This window comes from Euprymna scolopes, chromosome 45, assembly GCF_053919585.1.
Source record: "Euprymna scolopes isolate OS-2025 chromosome 45, ASM5391958v1, whole genome shotgun sequence".
Lineage (NCBI taxonomy): Eukaryota > Metazoa > Mollusca > Cephalopoda > Sepiida > Sepiolidae > Euprymna > Euprymna scolopes.
In genome coordinates, this window is record NC_136526.1 from 1,469,558 (window position 1) to 1,492,500 (window position 22,943).

At 34.0% G+C, this 22,943-nt stretch overlaps 1 protein-coding gene across 2 annotated transcripts in view; it reads left to right on the plus strand.

The window, feature by feature from the left end:
• Positions 1–7,455: 7,455 nt before the first annotated feature.
• LOC145269117 (7SK snRNA methylphosphate capping enzyme-like) overlaps positions 7,456–22,943 on the plus strand; it is a 54,489-nt gene continuing 39,001 nt past the window's right edge. Inside the window, exons 1-2 of one of the 2 annotated variants that reach the window (XM_080124710.1) lie at positions 7,456–7,727; positions 10,261–11,738. In XM_080124710.1, the coding sequence (XP_079980836.1) occupies positions 10,284–11,738 (1,455 nt within the window). In that variant the 5' untranslated portion in view covers positions 7,456–7,727; positions 10,261–10,283. Of the gene's footprint in view, positions 7,728–9,991; positions 11,739–22,943 lie in introns of those variants that run through there. The other variant, XM_080124709.1, reaches the window with a different exon arrangement.

Sequence of the window (22,943 nt, forward strand, 5' to 3'; positions counted from 1 at the left end):
GATAAACACTTCCAGATCGATAGGAATAACGGTACTCATGCACACGTATCAATCGATAAGTTAAAACCGTTTACAGAGCCAATTAGCAGTAATAGAACTAGAGTGACCGAGAAAGCACAGATAGGTACTACTAATGATAAGGATGTCAGAACAGATGATACCGATAAAGTAGAGAGTAAAATTGCTGGTGGCATGTATAAATCTAGATCAGGAAGAAAAGTGACATGGAAAAAGAAAAATTAATATTTTTATTTTTAAACAGAAGTAGACATAGTAGTAATTCTAAGGATATTAACTAACTCCGTTACTAGAGGGGGACTCGTGTAGTGAAGCCAAGACTACTATTTCTCCATTATATGTCTCTTTCTCTCTACTCTTCCCTTTCCCCCTTCCTTCCTTCCTTCCTCCTTTCCTCAAAAATGTGACCAGAGGTTATAACAAATCAGGACGGAGAACAGTTCTAGTGCGAAAGACAAAAAGAGAGATACAAAAAGTGTTGGAAGCAAAAAAACGGAGACGCGAGTGGTTCCAGAGTTAGGGGACATAAATGAAAATCACAAACTTTCTATAACCCGATACCACTTGTACGCTGAAATGAATATAAAACCGTTTCGTTTGGAAGTTCCTTTGTTTCTTTATCATTATTCCCAGGTCGGTTTCTACTTCCGTCTTATTAATTTCAACGACTCCCCAAAAGGGGGACCCACCGAAATGGTGACCTACCCAACAAGAATTACATTATGGTAACGGCCATAATTTGGTGAACGCCGACGTCCATATGAACACGGACAAACGATGACGATGTAACAGCAATGTCCGAGGACAAACACAGAAAACAAAGAAAGAAAGAAAAAAAACAAGTAAATATATATAAATCCGCCTAAAGAAGTGCCAATAAAATATATTTTTACTGTTTTATGACACGACTAACCCTATCAAAAAAAAAAAAAATTATGTGACTCCTACCGAATAATTTACGTGATTTAAATAGGACCTGGCCTGAGAAGTCCGAAGGCGGATACCTTGTAAAATATGTATAAATACAACAAAAAAAAAAAAAAAAAAATTAATTGTAAGGCGCAGTTCAACAAAATTCAAAGATTTTTGCCCGGATACACAAAAAAAAAAAAAAAAAACGCACACACACACAAAAAAAAAAGCATAAAAAAAAAACTTTCAAACACGCATACAAAAATAATTGTCGCCATCTTAAACACTTGAGGAAATTAGCCCGTGTAGAAATTCGCCTGGACAATAACGCAAGTTTTGTCAAAGACATTAACCAGAACTATATATATATATATTTCTTTAAAAAAAAAAAAAATATATATATATATATACATATATATATATAAATTTTTTTATTAATAAGTTTGAAACACAAATCTCTCGGTTAATTCAACCTCTGGTGAGTAAATGCTTTTCCTTCCTTTCTATTATACCTAGCCCCCCACCACCACCATCATTTCTTTTAGTCGCGGCTTCCAAAAAAGCAGAATCCCAGAAAGGAGTTCCAAAGTCTAGAAGTTCTGGGGCAGAAACTATTGGAGTAGAAGGCTTGCTTACACCTAGGGATCTCTACTGTGTAGGGGTGGGATTTAGCTGGTTGTTGGGTTTTATTTCTAAAAAAAAAATTGTATTTAGACAAATTATATTTTAAAAAAAAAAAGGTGGAGGATATAAAGTAGATGAAAAATTGAGTTAAAATATTAGTCATAAAAAATATTTTGGGAAGTGATATACAAATTACCATTAGCGTATGAAGCGATATGCTCTTTGTGTAAACAAATTGAGCTTAGGTATTTGGACAATGTCAAAACATTGTTAATTCAAAGCCTGCATAGCAGCAGCCCTATAGCGCAATGGTAAGGAGCTCCGACTGTCGTTTGGATGATCATGTTTCAATCCTAACTTGAGGTTGTTGCTTGTCTAGATGCACTAAAGAGCTGCAAAACCGTATGTGGATGGCTAATACCTACTCAAACTATAACGTTATCCTGAACCTAAACTAACATAAAATTTTAAAAAATGGAAAAACCTAAGGTAAAAGTCTTAATCCGCACTAACACTTTTCTAACAAGCCTCCCCACAAAACTGCTTCCACTGCATGCCCTAAATCACTTTGAGGAGTGTAACTATTCATTAGATATATAACCTCTACAAACTAACCCTGTAACATTAACCACGCGGGATCGCAGAAATACCTGGATTAGGACCCAGGCGCGGAGCAAACCCTCTCAGGGCTGATGGACCCAGCAGATCTTCCCAGATCACCCGTCTAGGAGAAGGAAAACTCTGAAACTAAACCAAAGGGGAGGGAGGCCTCTCCAGTCTTGGACGACAACCTTCCTAGAGTTGAGAACTCAAACAAATTACTGGTCTGCAAACCTAAATTGCTTAAGGAGTAGATAGGCTCTGTCTATCGCCGGCTTCCATACTCCTTCTTTGCCTATTAGTCAGGCGCAGCGGCACTATCACAAGTGAATCAACAAAACACTTAGTGGTAGATCTTGTTTCTTGTCTAGGGCATTGAATGCCGTTCCCCCATCTCCGACACATCCCACCCCTCAAAACTGGGCACTTGGGAGTGCTTGAGTACCACATATGCCTGTGCAATTAGATTGGGGTGATCTTCTTCTGATGGGCTGAGGGTACCGGATTGACAGTTCCTGGCTGCTGTTTCTGACTGGTAGTACAGGAGCCCTAACTCTTTGGTAGCACTTAGAGCGGCTTCTCCATCAACAGTTGTATAATATCAGGATGTTTATAGTGCAATGTTGCGCATGGAAAGGGACCCTGCAGTCATCCCCGATAGGCGTTCCTGAGGCCACAGTCCTAGTTGAAGAAAGGTCAGCTGATGGTCTACTTGTGTTGCATGTCTGATACCTTGCATAACCTCTTGTTCAGCTCCCCGTCACCTAACTGAAACTCTTTAAAAACATGATGACAGTACAATAAAAAAATAAGCTTAAACCAGGACTAGGGACAAACAAATCCAACTTGCCTCCTCCCTTGAGGCTTGCATTCACTAACATGCGTGGGCTTAGAACTAATTTAGCTGATGTTGAAGCATTTCTCCTAACAAATACCCCGGATATCTTAGCACTAAGCGAGACTAACCTACACTCCTCCATCCCCTCTAACTACTTTAACATGCCTGGCTATCTCCGACTCTGCCGTAAGGACTCTGACAGACATATGCACGGACTTGGAGTCTACATTCGTAACACCCTCTCTCTGACTAGAGAAACAAACCTAAAAACGAACGATTAAGTCTTTATGTGCTTTAGACTAAACATACAACACAACATTAGCTGCTTTTATTTTCTCTACCGCTCTCCCTCATGGGGAAATATTTTTTCTCTTCCTGCTGAACAGTGCGCAAATGAGACCACTGAATGGTTCAAAACAGCAATGGAAGCACATGTTCCCATCCGGAAATTTTATAGCAAGCCCACTCTCCCCAATGGTTTACTTCGACTTGCACAACTGCCATTGCTCAAAGGCAGCATGCATACCGCAGATTTAACCGACATAAGTCCAGTTCAAACAAACAGAAGTATATAGAAGCTAGAAGTAACGTTAAGAAAGAAATAGCAATAGCTAAGAGAGAATTTACTGAAACCACTAAAAAACGCATCGAAGCACAAAAATTAGGAAATCGGGACTTCTGGAAAATCTACAACAGTGTAGTAAATAATGGGCAATCAACAATTCCCCCGCTAACCAAAAATCACGAGGTTGTTTGCTCAGCAACTGACAAGGCTAATATGCTTGCCAGCCGGTTTGCCTTGAACTCCACACTGGACCCTTCCAACCACCCCCTGCCTGACTTTCCTTTGCAGGCAACTGCCACGCTAGACGATCTAAAAATCACCCCTGCTCAGGTACACGCTATCATAAAAAACCTTGACACTTCAAAAGCATGTGGACCTGATCTCATTCCAGCTGTGCTATTAAAAAAGTGCTCAGCCGAAGCAGCTCCAGTTCTCTCCAAACTCTACAACAAATGCCTTAATGAATCATGCTTTCCGGGCTGTTGGAAAACTTCTTCTGTGGTACCAGTATTCAAGAATTCTGGTGAAAGAACTGACCCATCAAATTATCGCCCCATTAGCCTCCTCCCACTTTTCGCCAAAATATTTGAGACCATAATTAACCATGCTCTAGTCCGGCACCTTACAGATGCTAAACTTTTGACTGACAAACAATATGGATTTAGACAAGCCTGTTCCACAGCTGACATCCTCACTGTAATCTCTGAACGTATATATCATTTACTGGACAAAGTAGGGGAGGGCAGAACGGTAACTCTAGATATATCTAAGGCTTTTGACAGGGTATGGCACAAGGGTCTCCTCAGGAAAATCAAATCATACGGTATCACTGGAAGAATACTTAACATAATTAAATCCTTCTTAGATAAGAGAAAAATCCAGGTTGTCCTCGACGGTCGTACATCTAAACAGTGTGATATAAATGCAGGAGTGTCTCAGGGGTCTATCCTTGGACCTCTATTGTTCCTAATATTTATTAATGACCTCCCCGACAAAACTGCCTCTGAGATGGGTATATATGCTGATGACACTACACTCTATAACAGGCATGACAGGAAAACAAATGAACACATATCTAAAGAAATGGCAAAAACACTAGAGGATGACATCCAATCTGTAGTGGAATGGGGACATAAATGGATGGTCACATTCAATGCTGCCAAGACTAAACTGGTTTCCTTCAATAATTACAAGAAACCTTCTCTGCCACCAATAGCAATGGCCAGTGACTCCCTGTCTGAGAGTACATCTTTCAAACTGCTTGGCCTAACGTTCACAGGAAACATGAGTTGGAACAATTATATTGAAAAAATTGCCAGGGCCGCTGCAAAAAAGGTAGGCTCTCTCTACCGTGTTAGAAAACTACTGATACCTGAAAGTATCCTCTACCTCTATAAAGCCACCATTCGCCCATGTATGGAGTATTGTTGTCACATTTGGGCTGGTGCATCTGCTACTAGTCTCTCGCTCCTAGACAAGGTTCAAAAGAGAGTCACCAATCTGATAGGCTCTGAACTGGCATCTAAGCTTCAGCCTCTGTCCCATCGACGAAACGTTGCATCCCTCTGCCTGTTCTACAAGTATTTTAATGGGGAATGCTCTGACGAACTGCAGACACTTGTGCCCCCACGACGTAGACACCCTCGACAAACCCGACAGGCAGCTAAATCCCACCCCCACACAGTAGAGATCCCTAGATGTAAAAGATCTTTCTACTCCAGTAGTTTCTTCCCCAGAACCGCTAGACTCTGGAATTCCATTCCAGGTTCCTGCTTCCCTAACTGTACTGGCATGCAGAAGTTCAAGTGTAATGTGAACCAACATATTGCTGCCCAAATCCCAACATAGTGCCCCAGTAGTTGCTGTCCCTGAGTGTAGCCCCCTACACCAAAGTGGCAATGTGCCTTGTTTGGGGTGAAAATGTAAAGAAAAAAAAAAAAAAAAAAAAAATGTCTCTCTCTCTCTCTCTCTCTCTCTCTATATATATATATATATATATATATATATATATATAAATTGTTTTACTTAGTTGTTTAATCTTGGAAGAATCCAGAACCCTAAAAAAAGTCACCCTGGAACAAAAATATTTCTAACCGACAACAGGAACAGAAGCAGAAGATAATGCCTGGGAGGATGGTCTTCTTACCAATTAATACTCAATTTTGATCCCAGAATAAAAATGTATTTTTAAACTGAATTTATTTATAAATTAAAATTTTTCAATGAAAAATTTTAATTTAAATAAATATTTTGATTATTAATTTTATTGTTAAAAGTTACAAAATAGAATATAATAATTTATGTATTTTTAAATTAATTTTTCTATTAAATATGAATTTAATTTAATTTAATATTTCAATGATGATTTTTAAAAAGTTATATAAAATAAAGTGTTTTGTGTTAAATATTTTTATTTAATTATTCATTATTGTTTTCTGCTTTGATTAAATAAGATGTATTTTCAGCCCTTTAGAAGTACACGCGAATACGGGGGAAAATGCGATGCAGGTTCGAACCCGAAGCAATTCTCGTTTTATTTTTTAATATTTCTTTTTTTAAAATCAATAAACAAAATAAAACATAATTAGACATTAACTTTAATTCATTTGGAAATAATTTTTAAATCTTAAATAACTTCATCTTTGATTATTAAATATTTTGGTTAAAAAAAAAAAGAGGTCAACTTTTAGTTCGCCTCATATCGTGAAAATACGTATTTATGGAGAAAAAAGATCGTAATACAAATATGATATAACCGCAAAAAATAAATAAATAAATAAAATCGTATCAGATAATATTTTTAAAAATATGTATTAGCAAAAATAATAAATTAATTAAAATTTATTTAATTCTGATATTTCATTTTTTTTTAAATGTTTGGTCACGTGATATCATACTTTATTTATTTTATGTTTTTTTAAAAATGTTTTTTAAAAATCGTTTTGGGTTTTTTCGTTTGTTATTTTTATTTTCATAAATAATCGATCGAAGTAAATTTAAAAATAATCTGATATATTTATGTTCACGTATAAACGAGAAAACACATACACACATACGATATATTGTCTGGCAGTTTTATTAATAAAAATAAATATTTTTATTTTATTTATTTATTTATTTATTTATTTATTTATTTTTGCAAACATTTGCAACAAAATTATGTTCCAAAATTATATCTTTTACTGTGTAAAAAAAAATAAAACCATAAAATCGAAATTTTCTAAGCAAGAAAAAAAAAATTCGTTCTCAGAATATGAGGCGGGGTAATAAAAAAAATGCTTGCGAGTGTGTTTATTTATCAGTTTTGTTTTTCTATTTCTCTTTTTAATTGCATCAATGATTTTAAAGCGCTTATTTTCCTAATTTCTGATCATGACAAAAGAATTATTAATACTGTCAAAAGTTTTAAAATAGATGCGTTATTTTACAAATAAATAGAAAATGAATCCCCCCCACCCATCAAAAAAATAAAAAAACAAAATAACGTAAAAAAGCCCGATTTGAATGTAAGTTTAACTATTTAAATATATTTCAGTGAATTAATTCTTTGAAACATTTAAACAAGACATTTTATTTATTATTCTAAAATTTAATTCGATTTTTTTTATTTACCTGAGCTCATATTTGGCGTAATTTTAAATAAAATTGTAAATTCATTAGAACTTAAATAAAAAAAAAAGGTTGAAATTTTTTCATATATAGTAGGATTGGTGTATTAAATTAGATGTTGAAAAATTTATTCGTTGATTTTTTTTTTTAAGCATTTTTTTTTTTTGTTTTTGTTTTTGGGGGTTTGGTGTTAAATAATAATAAAAAAACCATAATAGTAGCAATAAAGGTGATCGGGTTATCTGCCCTTGTGCTTGATGGTTGCTCACGTCGGACGGTTGGTGGCGCTGTTTGTAAGCAGATTGGAATTGAGGACGCGCATGCGCCGTTCAATCCGAACGGAGAGTGAAATCAGTTCGGACTGCGAAGCGATCACGTCAACATCGTAGGTTAAAAAAAGACTAGTCTGAGCACGACAACCACGACGACCACGACGAAAGCAATCGACCGAAATCCGACATCAAAAAAAAAAAAAAAGACGATCGAACACGAAATAACATTGAACAGCACACAAGACACAGGCGAGAAAAGAAAAAAAAAATTTTTTCTAAATATTTTTAGGTATATATATACATACATACATACACCTTTCCCCCCCTCTCTCTCTCTATTATCATACTCTTTCTTTTTTTTCTTTCTTTCATACTTCTCCTCCCCTTCTTTTTATTACCCTCTCTCTCTCTATAAACCCCCTCCCTCTTTAAAGCCACTAATCACGTTTTTTTTTATACGTAAAGAGAGTGAAAGCTACATCCAGTGTAGTATTACTTAATAGTTTCCCCGTTTTACTTATATTGTTGGTCCGGCGCGACGTTGTATCGGCAAGCTGTTTCGTTGTATCACAGCCCTTCGGTGTGGATAGACAGGCAAGTAGTACTTAGGGCTGAGATTGAAACCCGATCGAGTTTTTCATTTTATTTTATTTTTTTTCCGAAAGTCGGAGCTTATAAGTAAAACAAAAATATATATATTTATATGTAATTTGTAAACATTAATAATAATTATACTTTTAAAGTATTTTTTAAAAAGATTTTATAATATTATAAAAATTAAATTTGTTTAACAAATTTAATTTCCCCCCACCCAAAAAAATTTTTTTAATTAAAAAAAAATTTTTTTTTTTTCCAATTTTAAAAAATTTTTGTTGCCTTTTTTCTTAAACTCTAATTTTACTTCCTACATTTTGCTTTAAAGTTTGAAATTAAGATAAAATTAAAAAAAATTTTTTTTAAATTAAAAAAAAAATAATAAATAAATTTTAATATAATCTCAAGGTGGAAATAATACGTATATAAATAAGTAAACACGCTTTTTTATTAATTTAAGTAATATATATATATATATATATATATATATATATATATATATATATATATATATACATTTTTTTTTTTCATCATAACTTTTTTTATTTCAATCGTTATTTACATTTTGTGTGTGGTGGTCCGCGTGTGCCGACCATGCCTGTCAGGCCCCACGGTTGCTCTTTTAAAAGTTGCGAAAGTTTAAATAATTCTCAACGGACCCTTATTCATGGTAAATCCCCCGTCATTTCCCGTTATTTTGAACCCGAACAGGTTTATCTAACCCTTATTGGGCCAAGATCAAAGTGTAGTATCTGTTCTGATGCTACACTTCAATTTTTTGTTATCTGTTAGTGGAGGAGAAATCCTTCACGACTGAGACAATTTTTGTTTTTGTTCCTTTTCTCCACATTAAAAAAAAAACAAAAAAAAAAACGACTCTGGTGTCTAACTCTGCCCTCGTGGGGAGGCAAAGTAAATAGGAACCTTTATTGATCATGATAAGAAAACCGGTTTCATTTTCGTTACAAATTCGTACACAACGTGCTGGCCTTAACCAACCTGTTTAACCCTAACCCTTAATCTATATATATATATATATATATATATATATATATATATAATCAACCCATTGGTGATATACACGCGCAAAAATATTCATAAATTTTATTTTTATAGATAAATAAATAAAATGTACATAATTAGATTATTATTAAATAATTTTGAAACCATGATATGAATTTGAGATCTTGGCCCTTAACCAACAGTTGCATCCAATAAAATTATGCTTAAATCTTTTTATTACTAGCAGGCCTCCTCCCCGCCGTTGCCCGGTCGTAAAATACGCATAAGCATTATATTTTAATTCATACAGAAACTGAGACATGCGCATGCGAGTATCATGTTTTTTGTTTTTCTGATCAGTTAAGTTCTTGTAAGTAAAAAAAAAAAAAAAAAATGCTCTAGCTGAGATCAAAACCAGAACCTAAAAACACTTAGTCAAGTACGATAACCATTAGGCTAGCTTGACAGGATCTTTAAAAAGTGTTTTCAAACCTACTTATTCTTAAACATAAGTAGTCTGTAATGTGAACTATTCACACATGCGTAGTCGTGAAACGGAAACCAAATAAAAATCCGTCGACTTCAACGTACCTATTTTGCAATTTTTACCCCCTGAGCAGCCCCTTTTTTTTTCCCCCAGATGAAAACCGATTAAAGTTTTCCACATGTCTGAATACTCTATATACCAAATTTTAAGTCTGTAGATCAAAACTTTGTCGACTTCAACGTACCTATTTTGCAATTTTTACCCCCTTAGCAACCCTTCTTTTTTTTTTTTGTTGAGTATATAGGTTGAGAAGTGTCCTCTCATACACACACATTCTCACTTTCATATAGATTGTTATTGACTTGTAAAGTACACTTCATAATTGTCAAAAGACGAATTTTATTTTAATTAGTAAAAATATGGTAAAATTATAATTTTTTTTTTTTTTAATTAAAAGTAAAGGTATATATTGTCTACAGGAAGATATATTTTTGTTTTCATTTATTTTTTTAAATTATTTTTGAAGCAAAAAGAAATTAAATATTCTGGACATAATCTTTGTCTCATTTTCAGATTTTTTTTTTATTATTTAAAAAATTTAAATCAATCATTTTCACAAACTGTTCTATTTGATCTTTTTTTTTTTTTTTTTTTTTTTTTCTTTTTGTATTTTCTTTCTCCTCCACCCTCCAAATACTTCGAATCTAACCGTCTGACCTTTATTGTCCCCCTTTAACAGTTAGAGGTGATCCCATTTTTAACATGAGTGCCGTTGAGCTGAAGACTTCCGTGAAACCGCAGTTTGAACTGAAGGACTTGAAATGTCTGACACCTGAACCAAGTTCACTGCCAGGAGGAGGAGGTGCTGTAAAGCCCTCAGCCCCTGGCAGTAGACCAATGGGGGACAGAGAGAACAAGAGAGAACCACAGCATAAATACAATATGGACGAAGAGAAAAGCAAACTGACCAAAGTGGACAAATTCTCGTATCCAATCCATCGGAAACGTTACAGTCAATCGCGGGCAGCAGACAACCACTATAACAAGAAACGACGAAAGGGTAACGAAAAAATCATTTTGCCAACCAAGTTCCTTCTCGGGGGTAACATCAACGATCCCTTAAACTTAAACAGTCTTTGCGACGAGGAGGTGAACCGAGCCCTAAACGAACGCACGCCACAGTCCTCTCCAGTCCCCACGCCAGCACACCGAAGAGATGTGACATTGATAATGCCGCGGAACCAGTTTGATCCATTAAATCTTAATGAGCCTGACAATGAAAACGAACCCTTGTCCTCGGTGAAGATGTGTGCAAAGCGTAAGAAACGGCATAAAAATCGTAAGAAAAATGAATCGAACATTGAAAATACAAACGCTCCGACGACGCCTCTGATTCCGAAAGAGTCAGAGAAAAAGAAGCACCTAGCTGAAGCGCTGAAGATAGAAATTGACGATGATTCGTGTCCAGTGGTTCAGCCGGCCAAGGAACCCCCTCAAGACAAACCGAGGACGCCGCAGGTGCCAACCACCCTATCTGTGAGCGGAACTGTACTGTCAACAACAAGCGGCCCTACTGCAAACGTAGACATTTTAGAATCACCAAAAGTAAAACCCGAAAACAAAATCGTTTCGCCTGTAATTCCGCAGCTTTCTCCAAAGAACCGAAAACGACGGCAGGCGAGTATTTGCGAGGGGAAACCGTCGGAACAGAATCCTGTCTCAAGCAAGAACCTCAATCGTTCAGAGAGCTGCCCTGGGGAAATCAACAAAACCACATTCGCACGAAAAAATAACCGTCGGCGGCAAAGCCACCGTGGCAACAATAACAAGAAAAGCCAAACAGGGAATTCCAAATCCTGCCGTTTCATTTACGGAAACTACAACCGTTACTATGGTTACCGTAATCCAGAAGAACATGATTCACGTTTGAATGCCTTCAAACGGGAATGGTTTGAAAACAAGCGAGTCCTGGACATTGGTTGTAACATCGGTCACCTCACGCTGTTTGTGGCCCGTGAGCTAAAGCCACAAATGATTCTTGGCCTCGATATCGATGGACGCTTGATATCAACCGCCCGGAAGAACATCCGCCATTATTTGATCCAAGACGACCAAAAGTACCCAAACTCATGTAAGCTGAGCTACGGTCCGCTTGCTGCCCCGGTGAAACAGGAAGCCAGACGTGCAGTTTTTCCCCACAACGTAACATTTGCGCAGGTGAGTTTGATTATCTAAGGTAAGAAGTTCTAAAATAAAGCACCTAACATGCAGACAAATGATTATATATGTATATATATATATATATATATATATATATATGAGTGATGGGACAATTCCAATATTTTTCCAGATTCCATACTAAATTCCCAATTTAGATTGTTAATAAATATCTATATATTTGACTATAGCATTCCCGATTACCATAACATTTGCACAGGTGAGTTTGATTATCTAAGGTAATAAGTTTTAAAATAAAGCACCTGACATGCAGACAAGATCATATATATATATATATATATATATATTTCTGTAGAAATATATTTTCTTATATATACCAATCCTTATTTAAGAAGCTCAATGTAATTACAGAGCAATATAATGAATAAATGACAAGACTATATTCCAAAATTCATGATGTTGACCATTTATTATTACAAGAATTGTAAATGTCAACTGAATTAAAGGAATAAATTGTAAGATGGTCAACATCATGAATTTTGGGAAATATTTTTTTGTCATTTATTCACTATGGAGTGATTTCAATATTTTTCCCGATTCCATACTAAATTCCCAATTCAGATTATTAATAAATATCTATATATTTGACTATAGCATTATTTTTCCTGATTACCGTAAAAACACGTCAAATGTGAAGATATTTTCTAAAACTTGTGAGAGGGTAATCTATAGATATTAGTTTTATTATTACTACTAGCAATGGAAGATTTAAAAAAAAAAAAAAGACAAAAGAATCGTTTTTGGCATTGGAAAATAGGCACAAATTTTTTCCATTACCAATTCCGATACCCAAAATGTTCTGAATTTTCCGATTCTTGATTCCAATTAATCGTCCCAACACTTATATACATATTTTCTTTTTTTTTTTTTTTTTACACAGTGATCACCACTTATCAAGGTCCGGAAGCCACTCAGGGATAAGGGTTATTGCAAGTACATTACGTTAGTGTGGAGATTTGATGAAGTGTTTACTTAAGGGGATGGTTCATTAGGAATTTGTTAACGTTGGACTTGAAGATATCCAAGTTGTAGTCCGGTGGGAAGCAGGCAGACGGAACAGAGTTCCACAGGCGTGCAGTTCTAAGAAAGAAGCTTTATTCATGGAATCCACGTTTTGATTTAGGCACAGATATAGAGTGGGGGAAATTTTTCACAGTGGATTCAGCTAGATGGGTGTTTTTCGTGAAAGATTGGCGAGGGGGGGGACCAGAGATTGGAGTTCAGACGAGCACCTGCCATGGAAATAGCGATAAAACAAGGATAGGCTCGCAACATCTCTTCTGTGGGAGAGAGGTTGCAGGGTAGAGAAAAGGGGCATCCCCCACTAAGCCACAAAGTCTATTTTGTACTCTGTCAAGGTAGGATAGGCTGTTTTTAGCAGCTCCTTCCCAGATATGGCAACAGTATTCCATCCTTGGACGTACTTGGCTTTTATATATATATATATTTTCATTATTTATATAAACATTATTGGTTACATATGTGTATACATCTTTCAAATGTATTTAAAATCAGTTAAAATCTGATAACACTGAATTTCTTAAAAAAAAAAAAAAAAAAAAAAAAAAAAAAATTACAACTGAAACTGAAAATTGTATTTGTATTTCAATTGTATTTAAATACAATTTTAATGTATTTGTATTTGTATTTTAACATTACAAGAAAAAGTAATTTGTATTTGTATTATGGCATCCAGGAAAATAGTATTTTGTATTTGTATTTATATTTGAAAGAGAGAGAGAATGAAACTCAGATCTCTAATGATAATAAAATGCAATGAGGACATGATATAGAATGTAATGTAGATGTCAAATTTGGAAGGAAATATTTCTTTTCTTTTTCTTTTTTTTTTTTTTGCATATTTTCAGATTTCTTTATTACTTTGAAAAAAAAAAAAGTACTTATATTTGTTTTTGTTTAAATCAGTTATTGTATTTTTATTTATATTTTGAGATTGAGGAATAAAAGTATTTGTATTTTTAGACTTATGAATAAAAGTATTTGTATTTCTGATAACCTAAACGAAAGTATTTGTATTTCAATTGTTAAAAGTCAGTATTTGATCCAACCCTACTAGGCACAGCCAAAAAATGGATGAAAATCCAAGTTTTTTTTTTTTTTTTTTTTTTTTTTTTTTTTTTTTTTTTTGAGTTAAAATTTATTAAAATCCATTATTCTTGAGCAACTTTTTTTCCCCAGAAAAATAAAAGCCTGAATTTTATCATATAAAAAGCAGAATAATATAAAACTTTCTATTTTTTATGGAATTTTAAATTTAAAAAAAAAAAAAAAAAAAAACATTCACCACGATTTTTATCTCAATGGGTAACATATTTAAATTTGCTATATATATATAATTCTGTTTGAAACTGGGTCGATTTTGTTTCTTATAATGGTTAAAGGGACCAAAAAAAACAGAATTAACTAGCAGTACTTAACAACTTAATTGGATTATCTCCCTTCAAATAATCCTAAGCAACGACATAAAAACATTTTTCAAGTAAAATAACTATGAATCTTCAGACAGTAAATAGATCAGAACACTTCACCCGAAATGTCCTACAAGGTGGTCACCACTTATCAAGGCCCAGAAGCCACTCAGGGATAAGGGTTATATATTTAATACACGCATTTTACTTTATTCTCATATTCAATCAAATTCTAAACTAATCTAAATTTAATGGAATTTTAAATTTTCAAAAAAAAAAAAAAAAAAACATTCACCACGATTTTTATCTCAATGGGTAACATATTTAAATTTTTTTTTTTTTTAAAAGGTTTTTGAATCAATTTTTTTTATTTTTTGTCTAAATAATATTTAGGATGATTTGCTATAGGAATATGCAAAAATATTATAACATAAATACCTTAATTTCAAATAATTCCATCTTTTATCCGACTCGATAGATTTTGTGTGGCGAAATTTAAAAAATCCAGATTTTAATGGTAGTTTAAAAGAAACTATGGTAGCCTTTACACGAATAAATGAAGTCATTTAGTCAAGTAAATTTCCATGTATTTTAACCTATTCATTTATGTATTTTAACCTATTCATTTATGTATTTTAACCTATTCATTTATGTATTTTAACCTATTCATTTATGTATTTAAATCTGTTAAAGTCCATGATTCTTAAGAAACTTTGTTTTTTCCAGAAAGATAAAGGCATGAATTTTATATGAAAAGCAGAATAATATAAAAAAATTTTCTATTTTTAATAGAATTTTAAACTTCCCCCCCCCCCAAAAAAAAACATTGACCACTATTTAAATATTTTTTAAAAGAAAAGTTTTTGAATTTTTTTTTGTCTTAATAAGATTTAGGATGGTTTGTTATAAGAATATGCAATATTATAACATAAGTACCTGAATTTCAAATAATTCCATTTTTTATTTCAATCGATAGATTTTGCGTGGCGAAATTAAAAAAGTCCAAAATTTAATAATTGGCTGGAAAAAACTATAGTAGCCTTGATAGGACTAAATAAATTCATTTAGTTCTGTAAATTTCCATGTATTTTTTACGTTTATTTTCACGATTAAGTGAAGAATCAACTTTGTAAGTGATATATATATATATATATATATATATATCTGTTGCCTACATAACCCCCAAAGTTAAGCAACGATGAAGCTGGCCAGTACATAATGGGGGATCATTTTGAGAAAGCTAGACATCGTATGCATTAGACACAATTTCTGCATTTAGTATCACGCTTCGTCGTCTTGACTCTGTCTTGCCATCAGGACCAAGTGTTTCTGGACGAGAGAGTGTGGTAGATACAAGTCCCCCATACTTTAAATTAAATCAAGCGTAAATCACTGTAGAAACAAACATGCATACATACATACATACATACATTTAAACACAGGTGAGATTTATATATAGATGTTTGGAGGTATGAAATTTATAAACACGTTTGAACATTAGCAGAAATCTTTCTAGAGCTCTTTCGGCTATCATCCTATTAGGAGAAAAATCGATAGTAATGAAAATCATATTAATAGCGAAAATAAACAGCAATTGGGGATCTTGATATATATATATATATTTCTCTGAAACCCCTGTCCTTGATGGAGAGGAGACTAAAACCTGCTGCTATGGTTTCAAATGATCTGAATAACAGCAAGGGGAGACTTGATTCCAAATATTTTTCTTTAATTTTAAAGATGCTAAATATTCTAGATATAGCTTGTGTGTTTAAACTTAGTGTTCTGTCGTTCTTTAAAATTTTATTCCTATTTATTTTGCCTCCCCACGAGGACAGAGTTAGACACCAGGGTCATTTTTTTTTATTTATTTTTTTTATTTTTATTTTTTTTTAATATTTTTTTTTTTTTTTTACGTGAAGAAAAGGAACAAAATTTAAGAATCGTCTCAGTCATGAAGTATTTCTCACTCTACTGACAGAATAAGAGATTGAAGTGCAGCATATGAAGAACAGATACTAGACTTTGATCTTGGCCGAATGCCAACAGGAAAACTATAATCCAAGATGCTCAATATCCTTGATTAGAGCATTTTTTTTTTTTTTTTATTACATTTTCTCCCCAACAATAAGGCATTTGATGTAGGGGGCTCCTATCTGGAACATAATCGCAGGGACACTATGTAGGGAGTTGAGTAGCAAGATCTCTGTTAACATTACATCTGAATTTCTGCATATCAGTACAGTCGGGGGAAACAGGAACCTGGGAGGGAATTCCAAAACCTAGCAGTTCTGGGAAAGAAACTATTTGAGCAAGCTGTTAGAAATTAGTTGGAAAGTTATTTCTAACTAATTTGTACAGTGTAGGAGGACGTCGACACCTCCCTGCAAGAGTTGCAAAAACCTAAGATCATCATCTCACCTAACAGGGATATAAATGCGACTGGGGACTGATTTTGAATTTCATTCTCCTATGGAACTTACTCCTTTGGAGGAAGATGATTAAACCCACATAGGGTTAGTGCCGTTTCCATTTCCTATATGAGCACAATCTCCACTGTGAAAATTTAAATATTTCAGGTATACATTAATTTGATATTCAACACCAATTACACAAGATTTCCCTTATTTCAGTCTCTTCTTAAAACTTTATTTTAGACATTTTTAGAATAAAAATTATGGTATTTTTTTACTTTCCACTTCAACACTCACCTTCAAAATGACTTATATGTATTTATATATATAACTACTTCATTTATTCACATAAATTTAATATACGAAAGTATAGACTTATGCGTAAACTTTAAGTATTTACTTCAAAAGTGCTCAATACGTAGGTAGAGCTAGTTAGTAATTTATAAAATATATATGGCGATTAAGCTACACTGAATATTCTGTGTTTCATCCAACTATAGGATTCGTCAGGCTTATGTATTTATATATATATATATATATATATATTAGTGGCCTGACAAGGCCACAGGGGAGACAACAGAAGCGATCGATAAAACTAAAGCTGGCCTGCCAGGACACTATATATACAAATGTAGGCAAATTTGGGCATATTTTATTGATTTGAAAATATAGGTTCCTTTTTACCAATTGTCATAAAAATTTAACCACAGAATAGTATCATAATCTTCAAAAAGCCTGCAAATTTTCATGTAGATTCGTCCCATAGAACCAAAGATATGAGCATTTCAATATTCAATTTGGCTACCAGTATGTGTGTGTGTCTCTCTCTCTATCTATCTATCTATATATATATATATATAATCGCTTTTTTGGGGGGGCAATTTTATAAGTTCAAAATCTTAGTGACTATCGATCAGAATTTAACAAATGCAGGTTCGTTGGAAAGCTAATGACCTGAATTGTGTAGTGGGCTATGTGACATTTGCCCTTAAGGTTGAACATTGTTTAAACAAGTGGAGGATTACTTTTCTATATTAATTTAACATAAAGTGAGCACCCACTTTATGGCCACCTCAGCTATAAAGCTTTAATAGTGGTAATTTTAAAGGATTTTTTTTGTGGGTGGAAAAATACAGCAACTTCACCAATATTTCAATCATCGTCATTTGTTTCTCCTAGTTTTGCATATGAATTACAAAATATCTATTTCCCCAAAACCTCTGGCCTTGATAGTGGGGAAACTAAATCTTGCTGTTATGGTTTCAAATGATCTGAAATAACATCAAGAGGAGACTTGATTCCAAATATTTCTCATGTTATATCTCCCCTCTTTTGGCTATCTATTATATAAAAGGCAAAATGTGTGTGTGTGTGTGCGCTTTTCCGCGATGTCTGCAAAAGGCTTCTTTCGGAAAAGCGCTCGCTCGCTTCGCAACTTCTTAAAACTGTTTATGTCATCCATAAATTGTAATATCTCAGAGTTACCCACGGACCTCGCCTGTCTATTTAATTTTATTCACTTTCAAACCTTAATTATTCCACATTTCCCGCATCGGCACGCGTTACATTCGCTTTTCGGTATAAACAAAAGCGAAACTCTACTCTAATAGCAGGCCCAGAGCCAGTGTCGACTTCGTCATATCAGACGGGCGAGCGGGTTTTTCAATTGACCTCATTAAAAACTGTCCCGCACAAAATCGCCATCACGTCAATCAAAAACGAGCACCTGTTTGTTTTGTTTTTTTTCACACTATTTTACAACTGCGCGTCGGAAAAGCTTCCTTTTTTTTTTTTTTTTCAAACCCACCTCTTTTTTTTTCACACACACCCAAAAACACCCGGGCAACGCTGGGTACCCCTCGCTAGTTATACATAAAGTAAATGTCACAGTGTATAAGGATTATTTGATACTGCAGATATTCATAATCGTACCCTATTTCCAAAAGAGATGAGATATAACATGTGACAAATGTCTGGAACTTGCCTGGGTGCCCGGCATTGCCCAGGGTTTGGAGGTGTGTGTTGAATAAAAAAAAAAAAAAGTGGTAGTAGGCAGGCAGGCTCGAACCCATGACGCGAAGGCGGAAAAGAAAGTGAAAGAAAATCTGACGCCTTACCACTACTCCATGGCGCGACCGGAAGTTCGGAACGTTAAAATTAGTGCAAAGTCAATCCAACCGATAAGATGACTGGCAAAAATGGCTCGCAAAAAATTGACCCCTCCTTGTACAAAACTGCCCAGTTGAGGGTGAATGAATTAATGTTTTGGGCCAATTTTTCGATATTTGTGATCCGAAGGGTTAAGCTTCAAGACAATATCGATCTCATGAAAATCCGTCACCTCTGTCAAAAGTTTTAGGCAAACATACGTACATATATTTAAACAGGCAGGTGAGATTTATATCATAGACTAGCCTGAGTACCCGGCATTGGCAGGGTGTTTAGCGGTGTTTGTTGAGCAACAAAAAAAAGTTGTAGTAGGCAGAAAGGCTCGAACTCGTACCGCGGAGGAGGTAAAGCATGTGAAAAGCAAAGCATGATGCCTTTGCCATTGTGTCCATCGTCAAACCAGAAGTGGTGAAGGTTTAAATTAAGGCTAGTCAATCGTAAAGAGGAGATGACTTTCAAAAATATCTGTGAAAAAGCGACCCCCCCCCCCTGTAGAAAAGTGGCCGGTTTATGGTGAAGGAATTAATATTTTTAGCCAATTTTTTTATATTTGTCATCCGAAGGATCTAGCTTCAAAATGAGACCAATCTCGTGAAAATCCGTCATGTTTGTCGAAAGTTTTAGGCAGACAACCAAATATACATACATTTAAACAGACTGGTGAGATTTATATTATAGAAGACTAGGGGGGGGGTACCCGGCGGTGACTGGGTGTTTGGAGGTGTGTGTATTTTTGGGTAGATGAAAACAAAAATTGTTGACTGGGTGTTTGTTTAAAAAAAAAAAAAAAAAAATGAAGCCTTGACACGCAGTTGGAAAATAATAAAGTGTGAAAAAAATGTGTGACGTTTAATGGCAGGTGCCTGTTTTTGACGACTTAATGACGTCAACTTTGAGTGTGGGGACAGTGTTTTATTTACTGCGAGTCTGTTCGCTTCTTTTTTTATATGAGAAAGCTTAATGCACATGCGGCGATCGAAAATTGTTGAATATTTATCTTTTGAAAGTCTGGCAAATTAAATAGACAGACGACCCCGATTGTTAACTCGTAGATATTATCATTTAGGCGTGATATAAAAAGTTTTAAGAAGTGAGTTGATCGATCGCTTCTCTGAAAAAAGCCTTTCTTGGACATACACAAAAAGCGAACATACATACACACATTTTCGCTTTTATATATAGACTAGCAAGGCTACCCGGCGTTGCTCGGGACCGTATAAACAATGAAAAAACAAAAGCAGATATTGAACATATGTTTTATTCTTAGGGGAGAGGAATCTTTTATCTCAAGTTTTAGCGTTACAAACAAACATTTGTCTTTTATATATATAGATAATGACAGGTTTTTGGGGGCCCCCCCTCGAAGATAACTGATCAGTTGACCAACTTCTAGTGGTCCGTTTGACGTGAAATTTCGATATTTGTCATCCGGGTGATGGGGCTTCGATATGATACCAAATTTGTCAAGTTTGGTTCCGTTTTTCAAAAGTTTTAGCGTTACAAACAAACATACATACATACACACAGACGTTTGGCTTTTATATATATAGACTAGCAGGGCTACCCGGCGTTGCTCGGGACCGTATAAACAATGAAAAAACAAAAGCAGATATTGAACATATGTTTTATTCTTAGGGGAGAGGAATCTTTCATCTCAAGTTTTAGCGTTACAAACAAACATTTGTCTTTTATATATATAGAAGATAATGACAGGTTTTTTTGGGCCCCCCCCCTCGAAGATAACTGATCAGTTGACCAACTTCTAGTGGTCCGTTTGACGTGAAATTTCGATATTTGTCATCCGGGTGATGGGGTTTCGATATGATACCAAATTTGTCAAGTTTGGTTCCGTCTTTCAAAAGTTTTAGCGTTACAAACAAACATACATACACACAGACGTTTGGCTTTTATATATAGACTAGCAGGGCTACCCGGCGTTGCTCGGGACCGTATAAACAATGAAAAAACAAAAGCAGATATTGAACATATGTTTGATTCTTAGGGGAGAGGAATCTTTCATCTCTATGTATTATTTGTTTTATCTACCCTAGGACTGATATTGTTCATGTTTTATCCCTAGCATAGGTAATTTACAGCATGTATATGAAATTGTTTTACCTTAGGGAGAAGAGAACAGGTGATATACAACATAATGTGTCTATATTACATCCCTGGCAACGCCTAGAAACCAGCTAGAACATGTATTTCAGTCAATCTTTATTATATCCTGGGCTATGCCGGGAAACCAGCTAATCTCTTTTTAGTGACTTGACCACCAAAATACCTCCCTAAGTGTGTCCTTTCTTTTGAACTTATTAGATATAGGTATCTAGAAATGTGTGTGAAATTTTGTTGAATGCATTGTTCACTATGATTTTCTTATTGTTCTACACAATATCAACTGTAGCGAAATAACACAGTAAACTTAGTGTAGTGTTAGAATAAAGAGCAAAGGAAAAAATTAGAATCATATTTTGTAATTGCAAATCTAAATTTGCTAGCATGTACCAGTATTTGCCAGGTTGTGGAAATTTGGAACTTATAACATATGTAGTGGCCTTTTCCTAGATACCTATTGCTAAAAATTATACTTTCATTTTGTTAGAAAAATCTCTCTTCAGATGCCCTGCATCATTCAAAATTAAAACAAATATTTTTATAATTGTTTCAGTATATTGCTACACAATGTGAAAGTTTTTAACGTTTGTAAAAAAAATCATGAATGTGCTTATATTGCAAAAAAGAAAAAATCAGTGCACATTATTGAAAGTGTTTGAGATTCAAAAGTCTGTAACATTTCTACTAACTTCATAAGATGTCATGTGAGAAACTGAATTGAATATCAAGACATTATCTGAAGCGTTTTTATTTTGGTGTAACATATGTGTTTACAGTGAACCTTAACTTTTAATAAACAGATTGGTATGCAATGACATAGGCTAAGAATCTTTAAAATATATATAAATTGGAAAAATGTGTGAACAAATGAAAAAAAAATGATCCGCTCCACTTGATGACATCAAGCACAGTAATATTTTAGTGAAGAAAATATGAAATTGATGTTCAGTGATTAGTTTGGATGAATGAGAAAATGTAATTGTTTGATGCATAAAAATAACTCAGTTGCTGTATTTGATATTAAGCAGCAAAATATAGTGATTTGAATATTTGGGAAAACATCAAACCAGATTATGTAAAAAGAAAAAAAAAAGATGAAATTAGAAAATATATATTTTATGTTTATGAGTTCTGCCAATCAAAATTTTGTGGCAGAAATTGGGTGATTACCATGCAATTTTATTTTGGTAAAATTCTTAAATTATTAGAATGTTTATTATAATTTCTAATTAGTGACTTGTTATAATCAAAATCCGCCCTAAAGAGTGTCCTTTCTTTTATTAGGTATCAGAGTAGGTATCAAGATTTCTACTTCTATACAAATGTGATATTTCAGATCTGTACATAAAAAATTTGTTGAATATATAGGTTGAGAATTGTTCTGTGTCGCTCTCTCTCACACACACACGCATTCTCACTTTTATAGATATAATAGATAGATTACTCTAGATATATTTCCATATGTCTGAATACCCTATATACAAATTTTCAAATCTGTAGATAAAAAAATTTGTTGAGTATATAGGTTGAAAATTGTTCTCTCTCTCTCTCTCTCACACACACATTCTCAATTTTAGAGATATAATAGATAGATTATGCTAGATATATTTCCATATGTCTGAATACCCTATATACAAATTTTCTAATCTGTAGATCAAATATTTGTTGAATATATAGGTTGAAAATTGTTCTTACTCTCTCTCTCTCTCTCTCTCTGGCTACCTCACACACACATTCTAACTTTTATAGATATAATAGATAGATTATGCTAGATATATTTCCATATGTGTGAATACCCTATATACAAATTTTCTAATTTGTAGATAAAAAATTTGTAGAGTGCATAGGTTGAGAATTGTTCTCTCTATCTCTCACACACACACATTCTAACTTTTAAAGATATAATAGATTATGCTAGATATATTTCGATATTTCTGAATACCCTATATATAAAAATTTGTTGAATGTATAGGTTGAGAACTGTTCTCTCTCTCTCTCTCTCTCTCTCTCTCGCTCACACACACACACATTCTCACTTTTATAGATATAATAGA